General features: G+C 42.8%; 2 protein-coding genes across 4 annotated transcripts in view; one reads left to right on the forward strand and one right to left on the reverse strand.

Moving 5' to 3' along the window:
• Positions 1-19,388, reverse strand: part of TMEM30B (transmembrane protein 30B) — a 44,919-nt gene extending 25,531 nt beyond the window's left edge. Inside the window, exons 1-2 of one of the 3 annotated variants that reach the window (XM_063596085.1) lie at positions 19,072-19,388; positions 3,588-3,755 (exon numbers count right to left, since the gene is read on the reverse strand). The gene's annotated coding sequence lies outside the window, so the exon portion shown is untranslated. Of the gene's footprint in view, positions 1-3,587; positions 3,756-6,352; positions 6,823-19,071 lie in introns of those variants that run through there. The other 2 variants (XR_010109765.1, XM_055097677.3) reach the window with 2 other exon arrangements.
• The window catches only part of PRKCH (protein kinase C eta), a 228,918-nt gene continuing 222,838 nt past the window's right edge, over positions 18,062-24,141 (forward strand). The window contains exon 1 of the mRNA XM_003831631.5: positions 18,062-19,001. Within this exon, the coding sequence (XP_003831679.1) occupies positions 18,639-19,001 (363 nt within the window). The 5' untranslated portion in view covers positions 18,062-18,638. The remainder of the gene's footprint in view (positions 19,002-24,141) is intronic.

Here is a 24,141-nt window from a genome sequence, read left to right on the forward strand (position 1 = left end):
AGGTTTCTTAGATTTGCTTGGTCTATGTTTTCCCTTCCTTTTACTTTCAACCTATCTGGATCTTTAAAATGCATTGCATCTCATGCCAAAGCTCTTACTCGAATCTTGCTTTTTATTCATCCTTGCAATCTTTTTCTTTTCTTTGGACTGTTTAGTTCATTTATATTTAATATAATTATTGATTTGGTAGGATTTAAGTCTATCACCTTGCTATTTGTTTTCTGCTTGTCTCATTTTTTGTTTGTTTCTCATTTCTTCCTTCATGGCTTTATTTTGGTTTATACAATATTCTTCGTATTCTAATTCATTTATTGATTTTAAAGTTATATGTCTGTATTTTTTTTTTATGGCTGCTCTAGGGCAGCATTCTCCAACTAAATGTTCTTTAGTAGTGAAAATGTTCTGTGTCTTTCCAATGTGGTAGACACTGGCTGCATGTGACTGTTGATACCTTGAAATATGGCTAGTACAACTGAAGACTGAAATTTAAATTTTATTTATTTTTAATTAATTTAAGTTTAAATTTAGTCACTTGTGGCTACTGACTACCATAGTAGTCAGCACAACCTTAACAGTCTGTTTAGAGTTAATATTATACTACTTCATGTGAAATGTAAGAATCTTACAATAGTACAATTTTGTTAACTCTGTCCTTTTTTTCTTTCTCCAAAAGCATTGCCTAAAATAAACACACACACACACACACAAAACCCTCTGTCCTTTTTTGTTATTGCTGTCATGTATTTTACTTCTACATGAATTGAGAGTCCTACAATATATTTGTCTTTAAATAGTCTGTTGTTTTAAAAAAATGAGAAGAAAAAAGTTATTTATATTTACACATCTACTTACCATTTCTGGTGCTATTTATTACTTTCTGTAGTTTAGATTTCCCTCTGCTATCATTTTCCATCACCACCCGCCCCCCAATTCTTCTATTAGTATTTAATATAGTTTACAATGAATCCTCCCAGCATTTGTTTATCAGAAACTGTCTTTTTTGTTTTCATTTTTGAGAAAATGTTAGAATTCTGGCCAGGTGTGGTGGCTCACACTTGTAATCCCAGCACTTTGGAAGGCTAAGGCAGGAGGATTGCTTGAACCCAGGAGTTCAAGAACAGTTTGGGCAACGTAGCTGAGACCCCATCTCTAAAAAAAAAAAAAAAATTAGTTGGACATAGTGGCATACACTCGTAGTCCTAGCTAATTGGGAGGCTGAGGTGAGAGGATCACTTGAGCTTAGGAGGTTGAGGCTGCAGTGAGCTGTGATTGCATCACTTCACTCCAGTCTAGGCAACTGAGCCAAACAAGGTCCTAAAAAAAAAAAAAAGCTGGGTTGCTCTATTCTTTCAGTACTTTAATGGCATCATTCCATTTCTTTTGGCCTCCACTGTTTCTAGTAAGAAGTCAACTGTGATTCATAGCATTGTTCCCCTTATGTCATTGACTTTTTTTTCTGTTTCAACATTTATTCCATATTTTTGGTTTTTAACCTTTTGACTACAGTGTAGCTGGTGTGTTTTCTTTCTTTATTTTATTTTTTGTATTTATTCTGCTTGGAGTTTGTTGATTCTTCAATCTGTAGGCTGATGTTTTTCACCAAATTAGAGAACTTTTAAAAAAATTTCACTCTACCCCATTTTCTTTTTCCTTTCTTTTACTGAGACTCTAATTATTATTATCTTTTATTTTAGAGATAGGGTCTCACTCTGTCCAGCACGGGCTGGAGCACAGTGGTACAATCAGAGCTCACTGCAGCCTTTACTTCAAGGCTTAAGTGATCCTTCCACCTCAGCCTCCCAAGTAACTAGGACTATAGACATGTGCCACCATGCCCAGCTTTTTTTTTTTTTTTTTTTTTTTTTTTTTTTGGTAGAGATCGGGGTCTCACTGTGTTGCTCAGGCTGGTCTTGAACTCCTGGGTTCAAGTGATCTTCCTGCCTCAGCCTCCCAAAGTGTTGGGATTACAGGTATGAGCCACCATGCTTAGCCTTAGGACTCCAATTATATATATACTAACTTTGTAGGGTTGTTCCAGAGTTCACTGAGGCTGTTTATATATTTTTTCCAATCTTTTCCTTTCTGTTATTAAATTATATAATTTCTATTGCTCTCTGTTAGAGATAATTCACCCATCCTTTTGCCATCTCCAAACTGCTCTAACCATCGAATACATTTTACATTTCAGATATTTGCTTTTTTATTTCTAATATATCCATTTGGTTTATTTCTTTGCTGATCATTCTCATCTGTTTAATCACATATTCATCTTTTCCCATGCATCCTTACATATATTTATAATAGCTGTTTTAAAGACCTCATCTGCTAATTCCAACATTTGGGTCATCTTGGATTCTGCTTCTATTGACCATGTCTTATTTTGATTATGAGTCACATATTTCTGCTTCTTTACAGGTACAATATTTTTTAACCTCCTGTTGAATATTGTTATAAAGGAGTTACAGAGAGTCTGGATTATGTTATCTTCTTTTAAATGGTGTTGAGGTTTATTCTATCAGGCTATTAAACTACTAAAAAATCCTCTTGATCTTGCTAGGCTTTGTTTTGTTATGTATTATTATTATTTATTCTATGTCAGTTTTATCCTTAGTCCTGAGACATGGCCCTTTGTCTGGGACATGGTATTTACTCCTAAGGTCTATCCTCTTTAGAATTTCAATTGAATGGATGAGGTGCTTAGTAAGGTCTCTCCATTTAGGCTGGGACAGTATTCCAGTGTTTGCAGTACTGCACAGCCTATGATATCTTGGCCCAGTTCTCTTGATCATAGCAACCATTCTCTGCTAGGCCTCATTAAGTCCTATCCCGCACATGGGCTACACAGGAACGCTTGTGAAATCTTCTTTGTCCTCTTCTTCTGCATACTCCTTTCTTTGTGGTATTCTGTCTTACAAATTTCAGGGATGACAGCTACTCTAAACTTTTATCTAGATTTCTTCAGCTCAGCAAGACTTCCATACTTCCTTGGATTCCACTTCCTTTTAGTCTACTTGGTGTCCCCAGACAGAAAGCTGAAGAGGACGTGCAGATCACTTTGTGTTTCCTTTCTCTCAAGTATCACTGCCCTGCAATGTTTGTTGTCAAATGTCTAGAATCAGTTATCTTGTGTATTTCTAGTTGTTTCTAGTGGGAGGATGTGTCTGCCATTAGCTACTATCTATGGCCGTAAGTGGATGTATGTTTTGGTATATTGTCTACAACTTAATAACGTACGAAAACACACAATCACATTTTTCCTTTTTAAATTTAAAGATCTGTCTTTCATCACTGTATTAGGCCACTACTCTTCATGATTATAGATATTCTTAATCTAACTTCAATAACCATTAGTTTGTTGAAGTTCCTTTAAATGATTATAATTAACATTTCTAAATTATAATGATTAATAATTAATGTGAAATATACATCTGTACGACTCATTGCAGCTTTTATCAAACATTGAAAAGACATTTTTAAAGAGTTTAACACAAGATTTGGGTATAGAACAAAGTATATTCTAATATGCTTCTATTTTTTTAAAGTGAGATAAAATAAAATTTCAAGACAATAAAATCATCTATACAAACCTTGTTCACTGGTACAAGATTTAACTTGTAATTTTCTTAAAAACAACAAGGCCGGGTGCAGTGGCTTGTGCCTGTAATCCTAGCACTTTGGGAAGCTGAGGCAGGAAAATCGCTTGAGGCTAGGAGTTCAAAACCAGCCTGGAAAGCATAGCAAGACTCTGGTCTCCACTATAAAAACAATAACAACAGTAAATAACTTTTTTTCCTACTGGTTATAATTTCACTGGCACATCAAAGAAAATTCCAGAAACAAACTTGCCACAGACATTGTATTTCTAAGAAAGGTGATATATACATCATCAACAACAGCATAATTTATATGTTTTACTTTATTGTTTAGCAAACCATATCAAAGCAATCTAAACAATAATGCTGTTTAAATCAATCAATCAGATAAGGCCTATTGATTCAGTAATTTACTTAAGAATAGGATGCGCTCTGGGAGCCTCTAGCCTTACATTCTGAAGACCCAGAGAATGTGTAATAAAAAACATGCAGATACTCAGCTCTGATTCTGGCTCCTCATCTGTAAAATAAAGGTTTGGTCTAGAGTTCTCTAGCACATCTTCAAATGGACCCATTTTTCCTGTGTTCGTCTGGCCCATCTTATTACAATGCTGTTTTTTTTGTTTTTTTATCATAAAACATTCATTCTATACATTTATTTTCATCTCAAAGTAATGATGGCCATATTTCTGTGTGATTATAACAATCTTCAAATAACTATAAATGGGAACAAAAATAAACATGCAGCTAAATGCCAGGTAATTTTATTTTATTATTTTTGAGTGAGACAGGGTCTCGCTCTGTCACGCAGGCTGGAATGCAGCAGTGCAATCAGGGCTTACTGTGACCTTGAAGTCCTGAGCCCAAGCAATCCTCCCACCTCAGCCTTCTGAACAGTCAGAACCACAGGCACACATCAGCACAACTGGCTAATTTTTAATTTTTTTTTTTGTAGAGATGGGGAACTCACTGTGTTGCCCAGGCTTGTCTTGAACTCCTGGCTTCAAGTTATCCTCCTGCCTTGGTCTCCCAGAGTGCTGGGATTACAGGCATGAGCCACTGTGTCTGGCCCCAGGTAATTTGAAAACTTAAAATGTGTAACAATTATTCTATAAATATAATGCATTGAGTCTCTGATTGCTATTACACAAATGGACCAAAACTAAGAAACATAGCTTGTGCATTTACATGGAAATATAGATGCTAGAATGATATCACTGCCTGCCACCAGTTATCTAAAACGGAGTCCAAGTTTTTAAAGTCATTTCCTAACTAATGTTAACAAGCACAGGTGTTTCCTGATTTCAGTTGTTCGGACTCTTAAAATGAGTAACTCAGGGAAATGTGTAAAATTCCTTTGTTGACTTCCTTTCTCCTGTATCAAGCCCAAGTTTCATCTTAGTACTCAATGTGGTTTTTATATTATCACACCCATTGTACCTATGAGCTTATCATCTGCCTTTATTTTTGTTATACTCACCAGAGCACTTTTGTCTTTCTTGCTACTTGTGTTATTTTTCAAGTGTTCCTCCACATATATGTGTGTGTGTATTATATATTATTTTTTATTTATTTTTTGAGGCAGAGTCTCGCTCCATTGCCCAGGCTTGAGTGCAGTGGTACAAACACGGTTCACTGCAGCCTCGAACTACTGGGCTCAAGTGATCCTCCCACCTCAGCCTCCCGAGGAGCTAGGACTACAGGCATTTGCCACCACACTGGGCCTAGTTTTAAATTTTTTGTAGAGACAGAGTCTCACTATGTTGCCCAGACTGGTCTTGAATTCCTGGCCTCAAGCAATCGTCCTGCGTCAGCCTCCCACAATGCTGGGATTACAGGCATAAGACATCACGTCCAGCCTCCTGCATATTTAGAATCTCAGTTTAAGTGATTATATTTGGACTAAAAGAATATGTCAAAAATTCTACCTCTGAGCTGGGCACCATGTCTCATGCCTATAATCCTAGCACTTTGGGAGGCCAAGGTGGGAGGATCACTTAATATCTGGAGTTCAAGACCAGCCTGGGCAACATACTGAGACCCCGCCTCTACAGAAAAATACAAAATTAGCTGGGTGTGGTGGCACAAGCCTGTAGTTTCAGCTATCCAGGAAGTGAGGTGGGAGGATCACTTGAGCCTGGGAGGTCGAGGCTGCAGTGAGCCATGATTGTGCTGGTGCACTCCAACCTAGGTGACAGGAGTGAGACCCTGTCTCAAAAAAAAAATTACCTCTGATTTGAAGGTTCTCTGCAAGTGGCAGGGTTGAGCCCCCTGCATAGTCATGGATCTGTGGCAGGGGCCAAAGGATGAGGTGAATAGGAGGGGATCTGTGGCAGGCAGGAAGGATAAAGCAAATGGAAGGGAAAGTGAGCAGCAGGATGAGGCAGAGCTGATAACATTAATACAATGCTGCAGGGCTTTGCAATGTGCTTTAAATTCAGTTTCTCATTTAATTCTGTGCAATTATATGATTTGTCCAAGGCCATCTAGCAATTTTGGGAGGATGCAAACCAAAGTGTTTGAAAGCTATTGTCTCCTATGCCTAGGGTTCTTAAACTTGAGAGAAGAAAAATCATCCAAATTTGTCAAATATTGTCAAATCCCAATATTTGGATCATCTAACTCCCCATGCCACCCCAAAAGGTCATGAATGGAAGATCTGAATTACCTTGCTACTACCTACTGGCTTCTAGAACTAAAATTATGTTGACTACTTTATTAGTCCATACTGCTATAAAGAACTGCCCGAGACTTGGAAATTTATAGAGAAAAGACGTTTAATTGACTCACAGTTCCATATGTCTGAGGAAGCCTCAGGAAACTTACAATCATGGCAGAAGGGGAAGCAGGCACATCTTACATGGTGGCAGGCAAGAGAGAGAGTGCAAAAGGGAAAGAACCCCTTATAAAACCATCAGATCTCATGAGAACTCACTCACTATCACAAGAATAGCATGGAGGGAACCGCCCCCCCTCCATGATCCAATCACTTCTCTCCCTCAACAAAACACATGGGGATTACAATTCGAGATGAGATTCGGGTGGGGCACAGAGCCAAACCATATCATTCCATCCCTGGCCCCTCCCAAGTCTTATATCTTTTCACATTTCAAAACCAATCATGCCTTCCCAACAGTCCTCCAAAGTCTTAACTCATTTCAGCATTAACTCAAAAGTCCACAGTCCAAAGTTTCATTTGAGACAAGGCAAGTCCCTTCCGCCTATAAACCTGTAAAATAAAAAAGAAGTTAGTTCCTTCCAAGATACAATGGGGGTACAGGCATTCGGTAAGTACACCCATTCCAAATAGGAAAAATTGGCCAAAACAAAGTGGCTACAAGCCCCATGCAAGTCCAAAATCCAGCGGGGCAGTCATTAAATCTTAAAGCTCCAAAATGGTCTCCTTTGACTCTATGTCTCACATCCAGGGCACACTGATACAAAGAGTGGGCTCCCATGGCCTTGGGCAGCTCCACCCCTGTGGGTCTTCAAGGTACAGCCCCCTTCCTGGCTGCTTTCCAGGTGTTGGTGTTGAGTGCCTGTGGCTTTTCCAGGCACCTGATGCAAGCTGTAGGTAGATCTACCATTCTGGGGTCTGGAGGATGGTAGCCCTTTTCTCACAGCTCCACTAGGCAGTGCCCCAATGGGGACTCTGTGTGGGGGCTCCAACCCCACATTTGCCTTTGCACTGCCCTAGCAGAGGTTCTCCATAAGGGCTCTGCCCTAGCAGCAAACTTCTGCCTGGACATCCAGGCATTTCCATACATCTTCTGAAATCTAGGTAGAGGTTCTCCAACCTCAATTATTGACTTCTGTGCACCTGCAGGCCCAACGCCAAGTGGAAGCTGCCAAGGCTTGGGGCTTGCACCTTCTGAAGCAACAGCCTGAGCTGTACGTTGGCCCCTTTTAGCCACAGCTGGAGCTGAAGCAGCAGTGCATGGGATGCAGGGTGCCATGTTCCAAGGCTGCACAGAGCAGAAGGGCCCTGGGCCTGGCCCATGAAACCAAGTTTTCCTCCTAGGCCTCCAGATCTGTGGTGGGAGGGGCTGCTGCCAAGATCTCTGTGACATGCCCTGGAGACACTTTCCCCATTGTCTTGGCAATTAACATTTGGCTCCTTGTTACTTATGCAGCATTTCCTCTGAGGTGGGATTGGAGAGGCAGTAAAGGTCCCTATTGGCTGTTGCTGGCCAGCTTGAATTTCTCCCCAGAAAATGGGTTTTTCTTTTCTATTGCATCACCAGGCTGCAAATTTTTCAAACTTTTATGCTCTGCTTCCCTTTTAAACATAAATTCCAATTTCAGATCTTCTCTCTCAAGTTCAGAGGCAAAATGCCATCTGTCTCTTGGCAAAAGGATAGCTCCAGTGTTCAATAAGTTCCTCATCTCCATCTGAGACCACCTCAGCCTGGGCTTCATTGTCCATATCACTGCCAGCATTTTGGCTCCAACCATTCAACAAGTCTCTAGGAAACTCCAAACTATCCCATATCTTCCTGTTTTCTTCTGAGCCCTCCAAACTGTTCCAATGTCTGCCTGTTACCCAGTTCCAAAGTCACTTCAACATTTTCAGGTATCTACAGCAGTGCCCCACTCTTGGTACCAATTTACTGTATTAGTCTGTTTTCACACTGCTACAAAGAATTGCCTGACACTGGGTAATTTATAAAGAAAAGAGGTTTAATTGACTCACAATTCCACATGGCTGGGGAGACCTCAGGAAACTTATTTCGGTTGGTGCAAAGTAATTGTAGTTTTTGCAAATGTAATTGTGTTTACCTTTAATGGCAAAAACTGCAATTACTTTTGCACCAATCTAATACAATTATGGTGGAAGAGGAAGCAAGCAAGTTCATCCTACATGGCAGCAGGTGAGAGAGTGTGCAAAGGAGAAAGAGCCCCTTATAAAATAATCAGATCTCACAAGAACTCACTCACTATCATGAGAACAACATGAGAGAAACTGTCCCTATGATCCAGGGTGGTTGACATGTGAGGATTACAGGTCCCTCCCCCGACATGTAGGGATTATAATTCAAGATGAGATTTGAGTGGGGACACAGAGTCAAGCCATATCAACTACATAGTGGGATTTTAATAAATTAGTACTGAACAGAAGCAGTACCTTAATTTACCTACTTTACTTGTCCAGCATTTTGAATAAACATTTGCTAAATTTCTGTGTTCAAAACAAATGATTCTTGTGCTTCAGCTTCCTAAGCAGCTGGGATTACAGGCATGTGCCACCATGCCTGGCTAATTTTTGTATTTTTAGTAGAGATGGAGTTTCACCATGTTGGCCAGGCTGGCACATACATATTTTACACCAAGTAGGGTCATGATGAATTACAGTTTGATAGCCTGCTTTTTTCACTAACAATACATTGAGAAAGTCTACAATGGCTACTCTAGTAAATAGCTATGGCTACATCCTGGTAAAATAGTCAATTTAAAGTGAAGCTCTCCATATTGGTCCATTTTCATACTGCTATGAAGAAATACTCGAGAATGGGTAATTTTTTTTTAAAAGAGGTTTAATGGAATCTCAGTTCCACATGGCTGGGGAGGCCTCTCAATCATGGCAGAAGGTGAAGGAGGAGCAAAGGCACGTCTTACATTATAGCAGGCAAGAGAGTGTGTACAGTGGAACTGCCCTTTATAAAACCATCAGATCTCGTGAGATTATTCACCATCACAAGAACAGCATGGGAAAACCTTCCCCATGATTCGATTACCTCCCACTGGCTCCCTCCACAACATGTGGGGATTATGGGAGCTACAATTCAAGACGCGATCTGGGTGGCACACAGCCAAACCATATCACTCTCCCCCGACCTCCCACAGCTATGAAAAACATAACTAAGAAGGCCTGAGTGACCTTAACATTAAGATCATTTGAATTGATAATAAACATTTTGTGTATTAAATTTTATCACTATAAAAACTATTCAGTTCAAAGGCTAAAAGAGTGTGTAGAGGTTTTCATAAGTGACCTAAAGGCAATTCCAAAGGATTTTGAAAAATCCAAGTATGATGCCCAAGGACAAGAATGAAATTACTGACTGGATGGTCACTGAGTATACCAGAGAATGCCATCAAGACCTAGAGAAAACCCAGTAAAGGGTAAAGAGAATGATGCTATTACAGCAAAATAGTCATTTTCCTTTCACAGGTTTCTTACACAAGCCATACAGTTTAATAATTTGGTTATGACTTGTAGTTAATAACTACTTGGCTTGTTAATGGACAAGAACCAAAAGAGAAAAGTTAATGGAACAACCTGACCATTAGCTATATTAATAATAGCTTTAGAGAAAATGATTACTATTTTAAACCATATTCACATGCTTCTATCACTAATCCTTTTTTAAAATGTCAAAAATATTAAGTTCTGCATTCAGAATTAAAGAATTTTAAACCATTTTATTTTGAGACAGGGTCTTGCTCTGTTGCCCAGGCTGGAATACAGTAGTGTAATCATGGTCGGTGATCAGCCTCAACCTCCTAGACTCAACCAATCTGTATTAGTCTGTTCTCATGCTGTTGATAAAGACATACCCGAGACTGGGCAATTTACAAAAAAAAAAGGTTTAATTGGACTCATAGTTCCATGTGGCTGGGGGGCGCCTCACAATCATGGTGGAAGGCAAGGAGAAGCAAGTCACATCTTACATGGATGGCAGCAGGCGAAGAGAGCTTGTGTAGGGAAACTCCCCCTTATATAAACATCAGATCCCATGAGACCCACTCACTGTCACGAGAACAGCATGGGAAAGACCTGTTCCCATGATTCAGCCACCTCCCACTGGGTCCCTCCTACAACACGTGGGAATTCAAGATGAGATTTGGGTGGGGACACAGCCAAACCACATCACGATCCTTCTGTTTTAGCCTCCTGAGTAGCTGGGACCATACGCATGTGCCACCACGCCCAGCTAATTTTTAAAATTTCTTATAGAGACAGGTTCTCGCCATTTGCCCAGGCTTACATTATTTTAGTTTGGAAAGATATTTTTGCCTCATTTGGTGACATGCTAGTTTTACGTGTTAGAAGTGGATACAAAGAAATGTTTGCAGTGACTAAATGCAGTTAGATTTGGCTCCCCTAAATAATTTATCTCTTCTTTTTTATTGTGTATGAAGTCCTTTTTTGTGTATGAAGTTTTTTTTATTGTGTATGAATCTACAAAACTATAATTGGGCTGTCATAAATCTGTTTCTTAATAGAATGGCAGCAAGGTTTTCCAGGGTTCAAACTATTGCTAGAAAGGCACTTAGATAATATAAAGGATTTCAAATGAAAATATTCTAATATGGATAGATTCAAGTAGGTGAGATGTCAAAAAATAAATTAGCCATAGAAGAGATTTGTATTTGTTTTGTTTACATACATAAAATATTTAACCTCACTCGATTTTCCTGTTAGAAAACAGTGGCAGAAATGTTTTATGAAGTCGTTGCTCTTGATCACCAGGCTGTCTGGGCAGTTGTCAGTACAAAGTTTTACTAACTTGACTGCTTTTTATGGGAGGATTACTTTTATTTGTGCTTTTCTGTTCTGATCTCAATCCCTGGAATCTGTCTTACTTAAGTGGACTTTTGAGGCAAATAGTCATCGAAGGCTCTTCTTTTGGGGAAACCTGAGGAAGGGCGAGAAGCTCTCCCTGTCTCCTGGATCTGCTTGTCCTCTTAGGACCCTTCCCCTTTGGGATTCCTTCCCTTTATTCTCTCTCTCATCATGAGCTGTGCATCCACTGACACCCTAACAGACTGGCCGTCAGGAGCCTTTGGCTAGCTGAAGTCCTCACTCTCTGATCTCATCCCCCCATGCCACCCCGCCCTGACTTTGTCTCTGTTTCTTCCTCCAAGTCGTTGAAGATCTTTCCTTTATCCATCATGAAGTCTGGAAACTTCCCAATGATATTTCTAGTTGTGGGTCGTTCTTTACTCATTCTGCCCAATATGCTGCATCATTTTCAATATGAGACCAGTGTTTTTCTTTCATTCTGAGAAACATTACTATATCTTTGAAATATCTTACATTTCATGTTCTTTTTGTCCCATGAGGAGGACATTATGGCCCCACTTATTTAGATGTATCTTTGCATACTCAGAAATGGATATAGACAGGCACTTCTAGGACCCCTGCCCTGCAAACCACTCTCTCCTGCTTGCTGAGAGTCTCAGTCTTCCCCTTTGTACTCAGTGTGTAGTAGCGGTAGTTTTCAATCCTACTATCCATCAGAATCACGCTGGGATGGAGCTTAGGCATTTATTTTTCCAAAAATTCGTCAAATTTCAGCTCTACCATGTATTAGCTATGTGATCCAATTCACGTAACGCTTCAACTCTCGGTTTCCTTATTTGTGAAATAGAGATAATAACATTTCATTTGGTTGTCATGAGGATCAAATGAATAATGTTTGTCAAGTGCTTTGTTGGCTGGTGGATGCTCAGGAAATTATAATACAAATACAAAAGCCAAGGTAACAGCTGAAGTGTACCATGTGTATGGCAAGGTATCAAATGCCTTATGTTAATTATTTTATCTTCAGAGTCCTTTAAAGTAAGTACATTTATTTGTACAATGCTCTACAAATTGTTTTCATTTACCTGTGTTGCATTGTTTTCTTTATCCTTTTGTATACATATTTTTTGTGCTTCTTAGCATATTTATATTTCTTACTCTAGTTTTCAAATGTTATTTACTGGATTTTTTTTTTTTTTGAGACGGAGTCGCTCTGTCACCCAGGCTGGAGTGCAATGGCATGATCTTGGCTCACTGCAGCTCTTGCCTCCTGGGTTCCAGCTACTTTCCTGCCTCAGCCTCCTGGGTAGCTGGGATTACAGGGACATACCACCATGCCCAGCTAATTTTTGAATTTTTAGTAGAGATGGGGTTTCATCATGTTGGTCAGGCTGGTCTCGAACTCCTGACCTCAGGTGATCCACCTGCCTCGGCCTCCCAAAGTGCTGGGATTACAGGTGTGAGCCACTGCGCCCAGCCTATTTACTGTTTTTTTCTATGTTGTTTATCATATATAATTTTAGTAATTACATAATATTCCATTAAGTTGCTATTCTATAATATACTCAGCCATTCCAATATGGCTGAACTGGTTCTTCAGGCATAGAACTCATTTTACTTTGAAACTTCTGATGTACACTGTCAAACTGCCCCTCAAAGCCTGTGCCATTTTATAGTAACATGGGGTCACATTTGACCTGGCTGTGTTATTCTCTAAATTCTCTAATTCTATTAAATGGAATGGGAGTTGTGTGAAATGTTCCTTAAGAAATTAGAAAAATGACAGTGATTCAATCAAGCAACCAATCAATTTAAAAAGCATTTTGATAATGTACTAGGAATTATATACAGAGGAGTCTAAAGTTATAGTGTGACTAAGACAAGAAACAGTAATAGTGATCATGGAATAAAACCCTCTAGTCTATAAAAGGACGTATAATACAGATATATCTATATTGCAATAGTTGCTATATTGTATCACATACAATCCATTAGTGATCAGCGTGGGAGGTGTAGAGAAAGGGAACCCCTTGCTCCCCTGCTTTCAGGGTCAGGGCCAGCTCTGGATAAAAGTTGTTACATAGGAGAAGTTGGTATTGGCAGACAGTTCCTTCTTACGGAGACCTTGTACTGTGTGCTGCTCCCTACCTGACCTTATGTCACATAGGCTGGAGACAATTAGAGTTTTCCTGGAGATTAATTTTGAGATGCTGATAGCAAAGATCCTCATTCTGCTGGGGCTGTTAAGCTGGGAATGCAGGAAGTTGGGGCTGTTGATGACCATCTTCCCTGGCTGTATTTAGGGAGCCAGTTGCAGGAAGAGAAAATGAGGAACAGGGAGAGGGGAGCAAAACCAACGGGTGATGAGAGGGGGAAGGAAGGAGAGAAAAAGTGCTTGAGCCAGACGGTGAGAGGGTAGCTTGACAATTACCATGGTAGCCTGCATTTTGCCTGTAGCCTTTTGGGGTTTAAATACTTCACGTCAAACGTGTGACTTCAATCAGGCAATTTTGGGCGGCAGGCTGAGAGCCACAACATAGGTGTTTCTTTTTAACTAAGGCCCATGCTTTCGCCTTGTCTTGGGTGTCATTCCCTCCTACAGTCTCAGAACCCTATGATCTCTCTCCTTGGTGTTGCTTACCGATTCTAAACAAGCCCTTCTTCTAGTGATTCCATCTTCTTCCTCAGCTCTCACTCTCCTTCCCATCCCAGCCAAACTTCTTGAAAGGGTGCCTACATTCACTCTCTCACACCCTTTTCACCTCAACCTACCCTAACAGGCTTCCACTCACAACCCCCTACTGAAACTGTTGAAAGATTACTAAGGACCTGTCCATGCCAACTCCACATGCCATTCTTTTTAAATTTATTTTTATATTTTGTAGAGACAGGGTCTCACTTTGTTGCCCAGGCTGGTCTTGAGCTCCTGGGCTCAAGTGATCCTCTTGCCTCAGCCTCCCAAAGTGCTGGGACTACAGGCGTGAGCCACGGTGCCAAGCCCATGTGGCGTTCTTTAGTCCTTGCCTACTAAATCTCTTGACATCATTTGACCTAGCAGACAATTCCTCCCTGCTTGAAAACTTTTTGGTTGGTTTCCATAATACCTGGACACCACATCTTCCTGGCTACTGCTTTTCTCTTACCTCCCTGGCTACTGCTTGTCATCCCACTTGCCTGCTTCTCCTCCACCTACAAATGTTGGAGTTGCTGGAGGGCTCTGTCCTGGGTCCTTCTCTCAAGTTGCATTCTCTTCCTATCTTCCCATAAAGACTCTGATCCACTATTCTAGCTTCAATTACTATCTGTATACCAATGGCTCCCAAATTTGTCTTTAGCTAAGAGACTGCCCCTCTGAGTGTCACAACCACATAGCCAATTCCCCACTTCAGATTTCTGCTTAAATGTATCAAGATATATCAAACTTGATAAGTTTTGAATTGAGCTCTTCATCCTCCCCTCCCACCCCCAACTCTTTATCCCTGCCCCAATCTCCTCTTGCCATGTTTCTTTCTTTTTTTGAGACAGGATCTCACTCTGTCACCCAGGCTGGAGTGCAGTAGCATGATCATAGGTCACTACAGTCTCAACCTCCCAGGCTCAAGTGATCCTCCTGCCTCAGCATCCGAGTAGCTGAGACTACAGGAACCTGCCACCACGCCTGGCTAATTTTTATATTTTTTTGTAGAAACGAGTCCTCACTTTGTTGCCCAGGCTGGTCTCTAGGCTCAAGTGATCCTCCTACCTTGGCTTCCCCTGCGAACACAGGCACGTGCCCTGGGTAGTTTTAAAAAGTTTTTTTTTTTTTGTAGAGATGAGAGTCTCCCTATGTCGCGCAGGGTGGTCTCAAACTCCTGGGCTTAAGCCATCCCCCCACCTTGTCCTCCCAAAGTGCTGGGATTACAGGCATGAGCCACCGCACCTTGTCTCATGCCGTTTCTTAACTCCCTAATAGCTCCCTAGTCCACACAGTTGGCTCAAGCCAGATTCTGCAAGTCATCCTTGATACTGTCCTCTTCCTCATTCCCTTCAATCTGTCATCAAGACTTGTCAGTTCTACTTCTGAAACACTTCTTGAATTCATCTATTTATCTTCATCTCCATCACTACCTCCTGAGTCCTGGCCACCATCTTCTCACCTCTGGACTTTGGCAACAGCTTCATAAACTGGTCTCCCCACACTCGTGCTGCTTCTTCCAATCCACCCCCGAGAGAGATATTTTATTTTACTAAAAAAATAAAATGGGACTACAGGCACATGCCACCACATCCAGCTAATTTTTTTAGTTTTTATTTTTTGTAGAGACAGTCTTGCCATGTTGCCAAGGCTGGTCTTGAACTCCTGGGCTCAAGCAGTACTCCTGCCTCAGCCTCCCAAAGTGTTGGGTTTATAGGTGTGAGCCACCTTGCCTGTCCCCAGAGAGGTATTTTAAAACACAAATCCTCATCTTACCCTGGCTCTGCTTAACAGCCTTCAGAGGCATCCAGTGGCCCATAGATAATGTCCAAGGCTTTCCTATGATCTACCAGTCTGGTCAGTGTGACCACCTTTGCAAGCTCATTTCAGCCACTCTCCCCTCACCTTCCTCAGCTCCAGCCACGCCTTCCTCAGCTCCAGCCACGTAGGGTGCTTTTGGTTCCCAAACAGGCCAACCCATCTGTCTCCTCAGGAGCTCTGAATGAGCTGATCTCTCTGCTATTTGCTTTTTCAAGGAACCCTTCCCTGACCACCCATCCAGTTATAATACATCACCCCTTGGCACCGTGGGCTTTTCCTTCACTGCACCCTCTTCTATTTGTTGTTTTTCCTCCTTGTGGGACTGTAAGCCCCAGGAGGGCAGGCACCATGGCTGTCTGACCCACTGCTCTGTCACCATTGCCAATCCTGATAGGTACTGATAGGGTGAAGATGGAGTGTCTGGTATCGTCATATCCCAGTCCCAGGACAGCTGTGTGGCCACCTACCATTTGGGGACTGTTTTCTTTTTAAAATTAAAAAAAAAATTTAAAGTCTACACCCCATGATTCTGTATGGGGACTGTTTTAGCCCCAAAGTCCAACAGGAACAAATCCTTTAGTGGCTCTTAAAGCTAGAGTTCAGCTGTTTGGAGGAAAGGGTGACAGAGCTGACCCACAGGGTAGATGCGACATCTTCCCCTGGAGCACTAAGGCCAAACAGGAGCCCCCTGGACGTTTGGGAGCAGGCTTTACAAGCCCTGCCTAAAGCTAAGATGTCATTAGAGTGATGCGTTGCATCCCTGCCTTGTTCTCTAAGGAAGCTTTGGTGTTTTCAAGACAGGCCCTCTCCCCCCTGGCCCATTGTCCTTACTTGTTTTCATTCTGTATAGTGCTGTTATTACGGGTCAGGCCTCCTTGCACTCATGTGAAATCGTTGAGAACCTACTCAATTAGAAAGTTCTGAACAGGGCCTTAGAGGAGTGGGGGCTAGAAAGATGAACCTGGGGCCAGGCACGGGGGCTCATGCCTGTAATCTTAACACTTTAGGAGGCAGGGGCTGGAAGATCACTTGAACCTGGGAGCTGGAGGTTATGGTGAGCCATGATTACACCGCTGTATTCCAGCCTGGATGACAAAGCAAAACCCAGTCTCTAAAACATAAAAGAAAGAAAGGAGGGAAGGAAGAAAGAAAGGAATGAAAGAAAGCCGAATCTGCTCCGAGGGAACCAGTATAGCAAGACAGAATGTAATCAAGTATCTTAAGAGTGGCCTAGGCTTGGCTGGGTGCTGTGGCTCACGCCTGTAATCTCAGCACTTTGGGAGGCCGAGGCAGGCGAATCACTTGAGGTCGGGAGTTTGAGACCAGCCTGACCAACATGGAGAAACCCTGTCTCTACTAAAAATACAAAATTAGCCGGGCGTGGTGGCGCATGCCTGTAATTCCAGCTACTCGGGAGGCTGGGGCAGGTGAATCGCTTGAACCTGGGAGGCGGAGGTTGCGGTGAGCCGAGATGGCGCCATTGCACTCCAGCCTGGGCAACAAAAGCGAAACTCCGTCTCAAAAACAACAACAACAACAACAACAAAAAGTGGCCTAGGCTTTTTGGGAAACAAATTGGTTGTGGCTGGCCCTCAGGGAGCAAGCTTTGCGGCATAGCAGCGTAGGCTAAAAGGTCCTCCCCGGAGACAAAATCTGCAGGGACCACGGGGTGGGAAGCATCAGAAGGCTGCCCACTCTGACTGCAAATACAACAAGCTGGAGTGTTCCTAGAAGAGGCAATTTCTTCCGCGTGTGTGTTGGAGACAGCCTGTGTGTGTGAACATTTTCTGCCCTTGCCGCGCAGGGCTGGGTGGACCAGGAACCACCCGCAGAGGAAGAGACTTATTACCTCTTGGCCATGTCTGTCTCCAGAAGAACCGACCTTTCCTGCTCTTTGTGCAACAAGACACACCTTCCGAGGAAGGAGGCGAACAGGATTTCCATCATTACTACTGCCCTATTAAAACACACACATACACACAACTGTGTAATTAGCCTCTGCAGGAAAGGCGCACAAACAGGATGCGTTCGAGCTGACCCCGGGATGAGCCATCCCTGTAAATATTAGGAAAAAGAACCTCCCCGCCGTGCCCCCGCCTCCGGCCAGGGCCTCTTGGGGATGGCCCTGCAGGGTCACCAGCCCACCGGGGAGGTTGGGAGAGAGGGGGCGGGCGACTCCTCGCCGCGCGGGTTCCTGGCTGGAGCGCCCTCCTCTGCGTCCTCCCAACCTTCCATCGCTCCCCAGGTCAGTCTACCACGCCTCAGGTGTTTGCTCGGGCTGGGCCACGAACCCTTTCCTTTTTGGCCTGCGCCCGGGGTGGCCCCTAACCCGCAGCGCACGGCCAGACCCAGCGCTACAAGGAGGGCGCGCAGGGCGGCGCAAGCGGGCACTGGCCTCCCGGGGGCTTGCGCGGGGATCCACCCACCGCAGGGCCGGGCCGCGGACCGCGGGCCACGCCCCTGGGGTCCGGAAGGCGCGGGAGCGGACGCGGGGGTTCTGTGAACTTGGAACCTGGCGGTGCGAGGTTCTCGCTGGGGATGCGGCGGCGGCAGCTGCTTCCTGGTTTGAAGCTCGCCGAGTGGGGGAGAGCGTGAGCCTTCGGAGGCGGGGGCAGGAGGAGAAGCAAGAGGAGGCGGGGGAAGAGACGCTTGGGGCTGGGGCTCACCGGACGGGTAGGTCCGGCTCTCCAGGGAGAGGAGCTGCCCGGCCCTGGAGAAGGGGCGAGTCCTGCGCGAGTCCCCGGGAGGCGCCGCGCGCTTGGAAGGGACGGTCGGGCTTCCCCGGCCCGCTGAGGGCTCGGCGGCGGGCTCCCCTCCTTTCCACCTCGGGAGGGAGGGAAGGAGGGGAGGGAAAAGTCCCACGGAGGAGGCAGAATGGCCAGTCGAGGGGCGCTTAGGCGCTGCCTTTCCCCAGGGCTGCCTCGACTCCTGCAGCTGTCCCGAGGGCTGGCCTGAGACGGGACTCCCGGTTCTCCCGCTGCGAACCAGCGCGGCCCCCCGGGGCCGGGGCAGCGGCGCCGGCATGTCGTCTGGCACCATGAAGTTCAATGGCTATTTGAGGGTCCGCATCGGTGAGGCAGTGGGGCTGCAGCCCACCCGCTGGTCCCTGCGCCACTCGCTCTTCAAGAAGGGCCACCAGCTGCTGGACCCCTATCTGACGGTGAGCGTGGACCAGGTGCGCGTGGGCCAGACCAGCACCAAGCAGAAGACCAACAAACCCACGTACAACGAGGAGTTTTGCGCTAACGTCACCGACGGCGGCCACCTCGAGTTGGCCGTCTTCCACGAGACGCCCCTGGGCTACGACCACTTCGTGGCCAACTGCACCCTGCAGTTCCAGGAGCTGCTGCGCACGACCGGCGCCTCGGACACCTTCGAGGGTTGGGTGAGTAGCGGTGACCCCTTCCCTTTGTGTCCACCCAACCCCCGTTCCCCTTATGTTTTTCAAAACTCACCCGGGTCCCGCTTTCCCATCGCTTTGTGGCTGAGGGAATTCCCTTCAGACTTTGGTCTTCGTCCAGGTGGCCGCGGCACTGGTGACGCGACCGCGGTGGGTGTGTGCAGGCGCAGGTGTGTCTCCAGGAAGCCGGCCTGGACGCGATCCCCTTTCAGGACAGCGGCTTGGCCTAACGGGAAGTCGGGCAGGGGTCCAGGGCGGTCACCCTTTCCGCCCAGTCTTTGGGTAAGGAGCTCCAACTTTCAGCACGCGAGTGATACGTAGGAAAGGCAGGGAAGGAGTAATACGAAAGGGACTTGATTTGGGTAAAGTGCTTCAAGCGCTACTTAGGAGAAAGCCGTACATTCTCGCGAGTATTATTCATAATGTTTATGGATACATGGTTCAGCCGCTCAGACGTGCACACGTGTTTCGGCTTGCACATCCCAGAGGTACATGAGCTACACTGGCAGGGAAATGAGCGCCTGGGTCTGCACGTTGGCAGTTTTATTATTTAGCATTTTTCCAAGGAGATGAGATTTACGTATACTTGCAAGTAACTTAGTCAGTCCGAGGTGGGAGTCCTGCAGTGTGGGTTTCTGCTGCTATGGGTCTGAGAAGAGGCTGTAAGGACTCCTCAGGAGGTTGTTAACTGTCTTCCCTCCCCCCATCACCAGCCTGTGTTCCTGGGTATTGACGTGTAGCTACCCGCAGCTCTCCACTTGCCTCTGCTTTTCACATAGTTCCCATGAGGCATAATTTCTGCTGTAAATCAATTAAAACTTCTAGAGCACTCTACACGGTGCTAACATGCTTTTACTGCCTAATCCTCACACTGTCTTTGTGATGCAGGTGTCATCGTTCCCACTTTGAGATGATGGAATGATAATTATAATGTAGTCTGGTTTGGCAAAGTGGAGTACGTCATTTGAAGACTCTCAGGAGTTTAATAGTTTAAGTTCTGGAGGGAGTCAGTTTTGAACCCAATATCAGTATTGAAAATGTTTGAAATTTACAAGTGGTGAAATCAGATGGATGGTGATGAGGGCTCATTTAGGTATTTATTTTATACTTTGTGGAATTAGTAATTTTACCGTATATTTTCTAAAATTAAAGATGGCTTGTGGAGCTATTCCTTTCTTTTAAATAGAAGTACAAAAACCATAATGACTAACCTTAATCGTCAAATTATATTGAGTTAATTTCCCTTCAGCCTAATTTACTTTGTGGTACTTAGAAGTGGGGACTAGAGAGGAATTGCTAAATATTGTTAGATATTTACATTTATACTGTGAATTTCTGGAAATGACATAGAAGTGAGTGTAGGCATCCAGATGGAATTGTTGCGTTCTATTAGTGTCTGATTAGGAGTTAGGTTGGGCAAAGCTCTAGAGGAACTAGGTTCTGAATTATGGTGGTGCAGATTGGCCAATGGCCGTGAGAAGCATCTCTTCCTGGAGATAGCCTAGACCCGTCCTTCTCAACCATAATCTGCCCACTTGAATCACCCAGCGACCTTTAAAAAATCCCTACTTTTAAAGATTCTAGATAGGAATCTCTGGCTGTGGAACCCCATCATCCGTACTTTTAGGCTCACCAGGTGATTCCAGTATGCAGTCGAGGTGGAGAACCTGCGGCCTACATGAAGACCAAAAGATGAGGATTTCTTGGTGTCATAAGTGTAGGAAGATCCACGTTATCTGACTAGGTGGCATGTACAGAGCTGCTTATTGTTCCACTGGATGAATATTCAATGTAAATCAGATATCGATATTTATAATGGTCTGAAATAATTACACTTAGATGTTTAATACAACCCACTGGTGGTGTTTTGGAAAACGTTGAGTGTTTTGTTGGTAGGGAGGGTCAGCATTTAAATGACCTTGAAACCAACGGTTTTTCATGCGTTTGCATGCATCAGAAGGCAGATTTTTTTTGTTGTTTTTTTTAAAAAGGTTTTGAGTATTTCAGAATTGTAAGGATATGGTACATAGGTTGGGCAGAGTGTTGTTTCTTTTCTTTTTAAAGAAAATCTTGTTAAAAAAATTTGGAAATATATGGAATGCATGCTTTTTTTAAAAAGTTATCCTTTGTAGGTTCAAAAATGCTTTTAAAAAAATAGAGATGGGGTCTTGCTACCTTGTTGACCAGGTTGGTCTTGAACTTGTGGCCTCAAGACATCCTCCCACTTCAACCTCCCAAAGTGCTGGGATTACAGGTGTGAGCCACTGCATCTGGCCCAAAGGTGCTTTTGAAGTTCAGGATTAAAGAAACACTTATTTATCTTTAGTATTTTAAATTGGCATGTAGTTTATTCAGAGAGTTACATGTGGAATAATTGAATTTACTCCATAATAAATTTATGGTTGCAAGTGGAACTACCGATTACTGACTTAAAAAAAAACTATTGAAGTTGCAGATTCAAAAAACCCCCAAAACCTAGTGACTTAGTTTTTGCTAGATCCAGAGAAGCTCTTAGCTGTAGGTTATGGATGAGAGGATTCAATATGGTTAAGATCTCAATTCTTCGCAAAGTATTCAATAGATTCAGTATAATCTCAGTCAAAATCTAAGTTTGTTGTAGAAATTGACAGACTGACTTTAAAATGTATATGGAAATGTAAAGTACTGAAACCAGTCTAAGAATAGTTTTGAAAAAGAACAAGTTGGGGGACTTACAGTATCTGATTTCAAGGCTAACTGTAACACGACCGTAATCAAGATAATGTGGTATTGGAATAAAGAGAGTCATACAGATCAGTGGAATGAATAGAAGAGAGTCTAGGAATAGATCCAAACATATATGATCCACTGATTTCTGATAAAGCTGCCAAGAAGGCAACTCAGTGGGGGAAATGATAATCTTTTCAACTAATGGTGCTTGAACAACTGGATAGCCACATACAGTAATATGAGCCTTGACACTTACCTCACATCCTACAAAGACCTTAATTCAAAATGGATTATAGACCTAAATGTAAGAGTTTAACTGTGAAACTTCTATAAGAAACAAAATTGTAGTGACCTTGGGTTCAGCAAAAATTTTTTAGATAGCGTACAAAAGGCACCAACTATAAAAAATTCAGTAAGTTGGACTTTATCAAAATGAAAAACTATTGCTTCCCAGAGAATGTTTAAGAAAATAAAAACCCAAGCCACAAATGGGGGAAAATAACTGCAACACGTAAATGAAAGATGTGTAACATGAATATATAAAAGAACTCTAACAGCACAATAATAATGAGAAAAATACCTAATTTAAAATCCAACAAATGACTTGTAACTTGTCAAATATTTCAATAGGCACTCACCTTCATGCCAAATAGCACATTAAAAGATGCTCAAAATCATGAGTCATTAAGGAAATGCAAATTAAAACCAAAATGAGATCTCAGTATGTTCCCACTAGAAAGGTTAAAATTAATAAGACTGACCATACCAAGTGTTGGTGAGGAAGTGGAGCACCTGGAACTCTCATATGCTACGGTGAGGAATGTAAAATGGTAAATCATGTTGGAAAATAGTTTGGCAGTTTCTTAAACTATCAAACATATGCCTACTATATAACTTACTGTTTAGTATTTACTAAAAGAAATGAAATCATTCATACAAAAGCTTGTCCACGAGTGTTCATAGCATCTTTATTTGTAATAACCCCCAAAGTGGAAACAACTCAAATGTCAACAGATGAATGTTTAAACAATTGTGGTTTATCCATACAATGGAATATTACTCAGCAATAAAAAAGATGAACTATTACACATGTAACAACAGGAGTGAATCTCAGAATAATTATGCTGAGTGAAAGAAGCTAGACAAAAAAGTATGGTTTCATTTATGCAAAATTCTAGAAATGAAAAGGAGTCTATAGTGACAGGAAGCAGATCAGTGGGTGCCTAAAAATGGAGAGTGGAGGTGAGGGAGGTGGATTACAAAGGAGGCAGAAACTTTTAGGGGAGATGAATATTTGTGTTATTCTGATTGTGGCAATGGTTTCACCGTTATATACATATGTCAAAGCTTATTAAATAGTTCACTTTAAGTATGTGCATGTTACTATATGACAATTATACCTGAATAAAGCTGTGGGGAAAAAAACCAATCAGGACTTATCCATATTTTACTGAAGGTGTTAAGTAAGATGCTAGTAAATGACAGAATTTCAGCTGAGCCAAGTCTGACTCTTGAAAACTACATTTCCTCTTTAGTGCAGAAAATATTTATGAGAGTGGGAGCGTAGAAAAAATGAAATCACAATAAAACAAATTAGTTTCTGATTTTTGGACACGGTCTCATTTTCTAAATTATCACTGTCAGTTTTTTTTCTGCTGCTTCTAGAACATGTTTATTTTGCATAATTTCTCTGGCTTCCAAAATCTGAAGAATTGCCTCTGTTTAAACTCTATTTTCTTCTTTCGTGTACTTGCTCTTGATTTGCTGACCTTCTAAATGGGGACCAGCATCTAATGCTTAATGCAGAGTGCTGGGGACATGGGGAGGCAGGAGGAGCTGGAGGCTGCGTCATGGAAAGACCTTGGCGCCCCCTCAGGAAGGAAGGACTGGCTTGGCAGGATCCCAGGCTGTTTTCCTGGTTCAGCCCTCCCGAAGACATTGTGTTCTCTGCAGCCCTGGAGGCCGCTTTCTCTCAATTTCTCAGTGAGTTACCTGTTTTGTAATCAGTCCTGTCAGGTGAAGCAGCCATGTTACTACTGGACAATCATGGATTATCTTTTCCCTTCCTTCCTGGATCCAGGTGTCTGAATTTATACCACCAAAATTCTTCCAGATTTTCCATCTAGTGGTTCATTCTCTTTTGTACTTTGTAGTGCAGTTGTTTATTCTCATGATTGATTTTTTTCTGAGCCAATTGGAAGGAATGTCTAACACTGACTGATCAACCCACAGTGTTTAAGAGGAAAAACATATTTTAGAATCTTGAGGGAGTTTTATTTCAGTGTATGTGAATTGTATTGGCTATGTAGCGTCTTCATTTTCGTTGTAAGAAGAATTTTGCTACAGTGGGACTGGCTGCTTCTCATCACAAACAGGTTGTGGCTCAGATATTTTCCCCTTTGGAGAGCATTTTCCT

The sequence above is a fragment of the Pan paniscus genome, chromosome 15 (genome assembly GCF_029289425.2).
Source record: "Pan paniscus chromosome 15, NHGRI_mPanPan1-v2.0_pri, whole genome shotgun sequence".
NCBI lineage: Eukaryota > Metazoa > Chordata > Mammalia > Primates > Hominidae > Pan > Pan paniscus.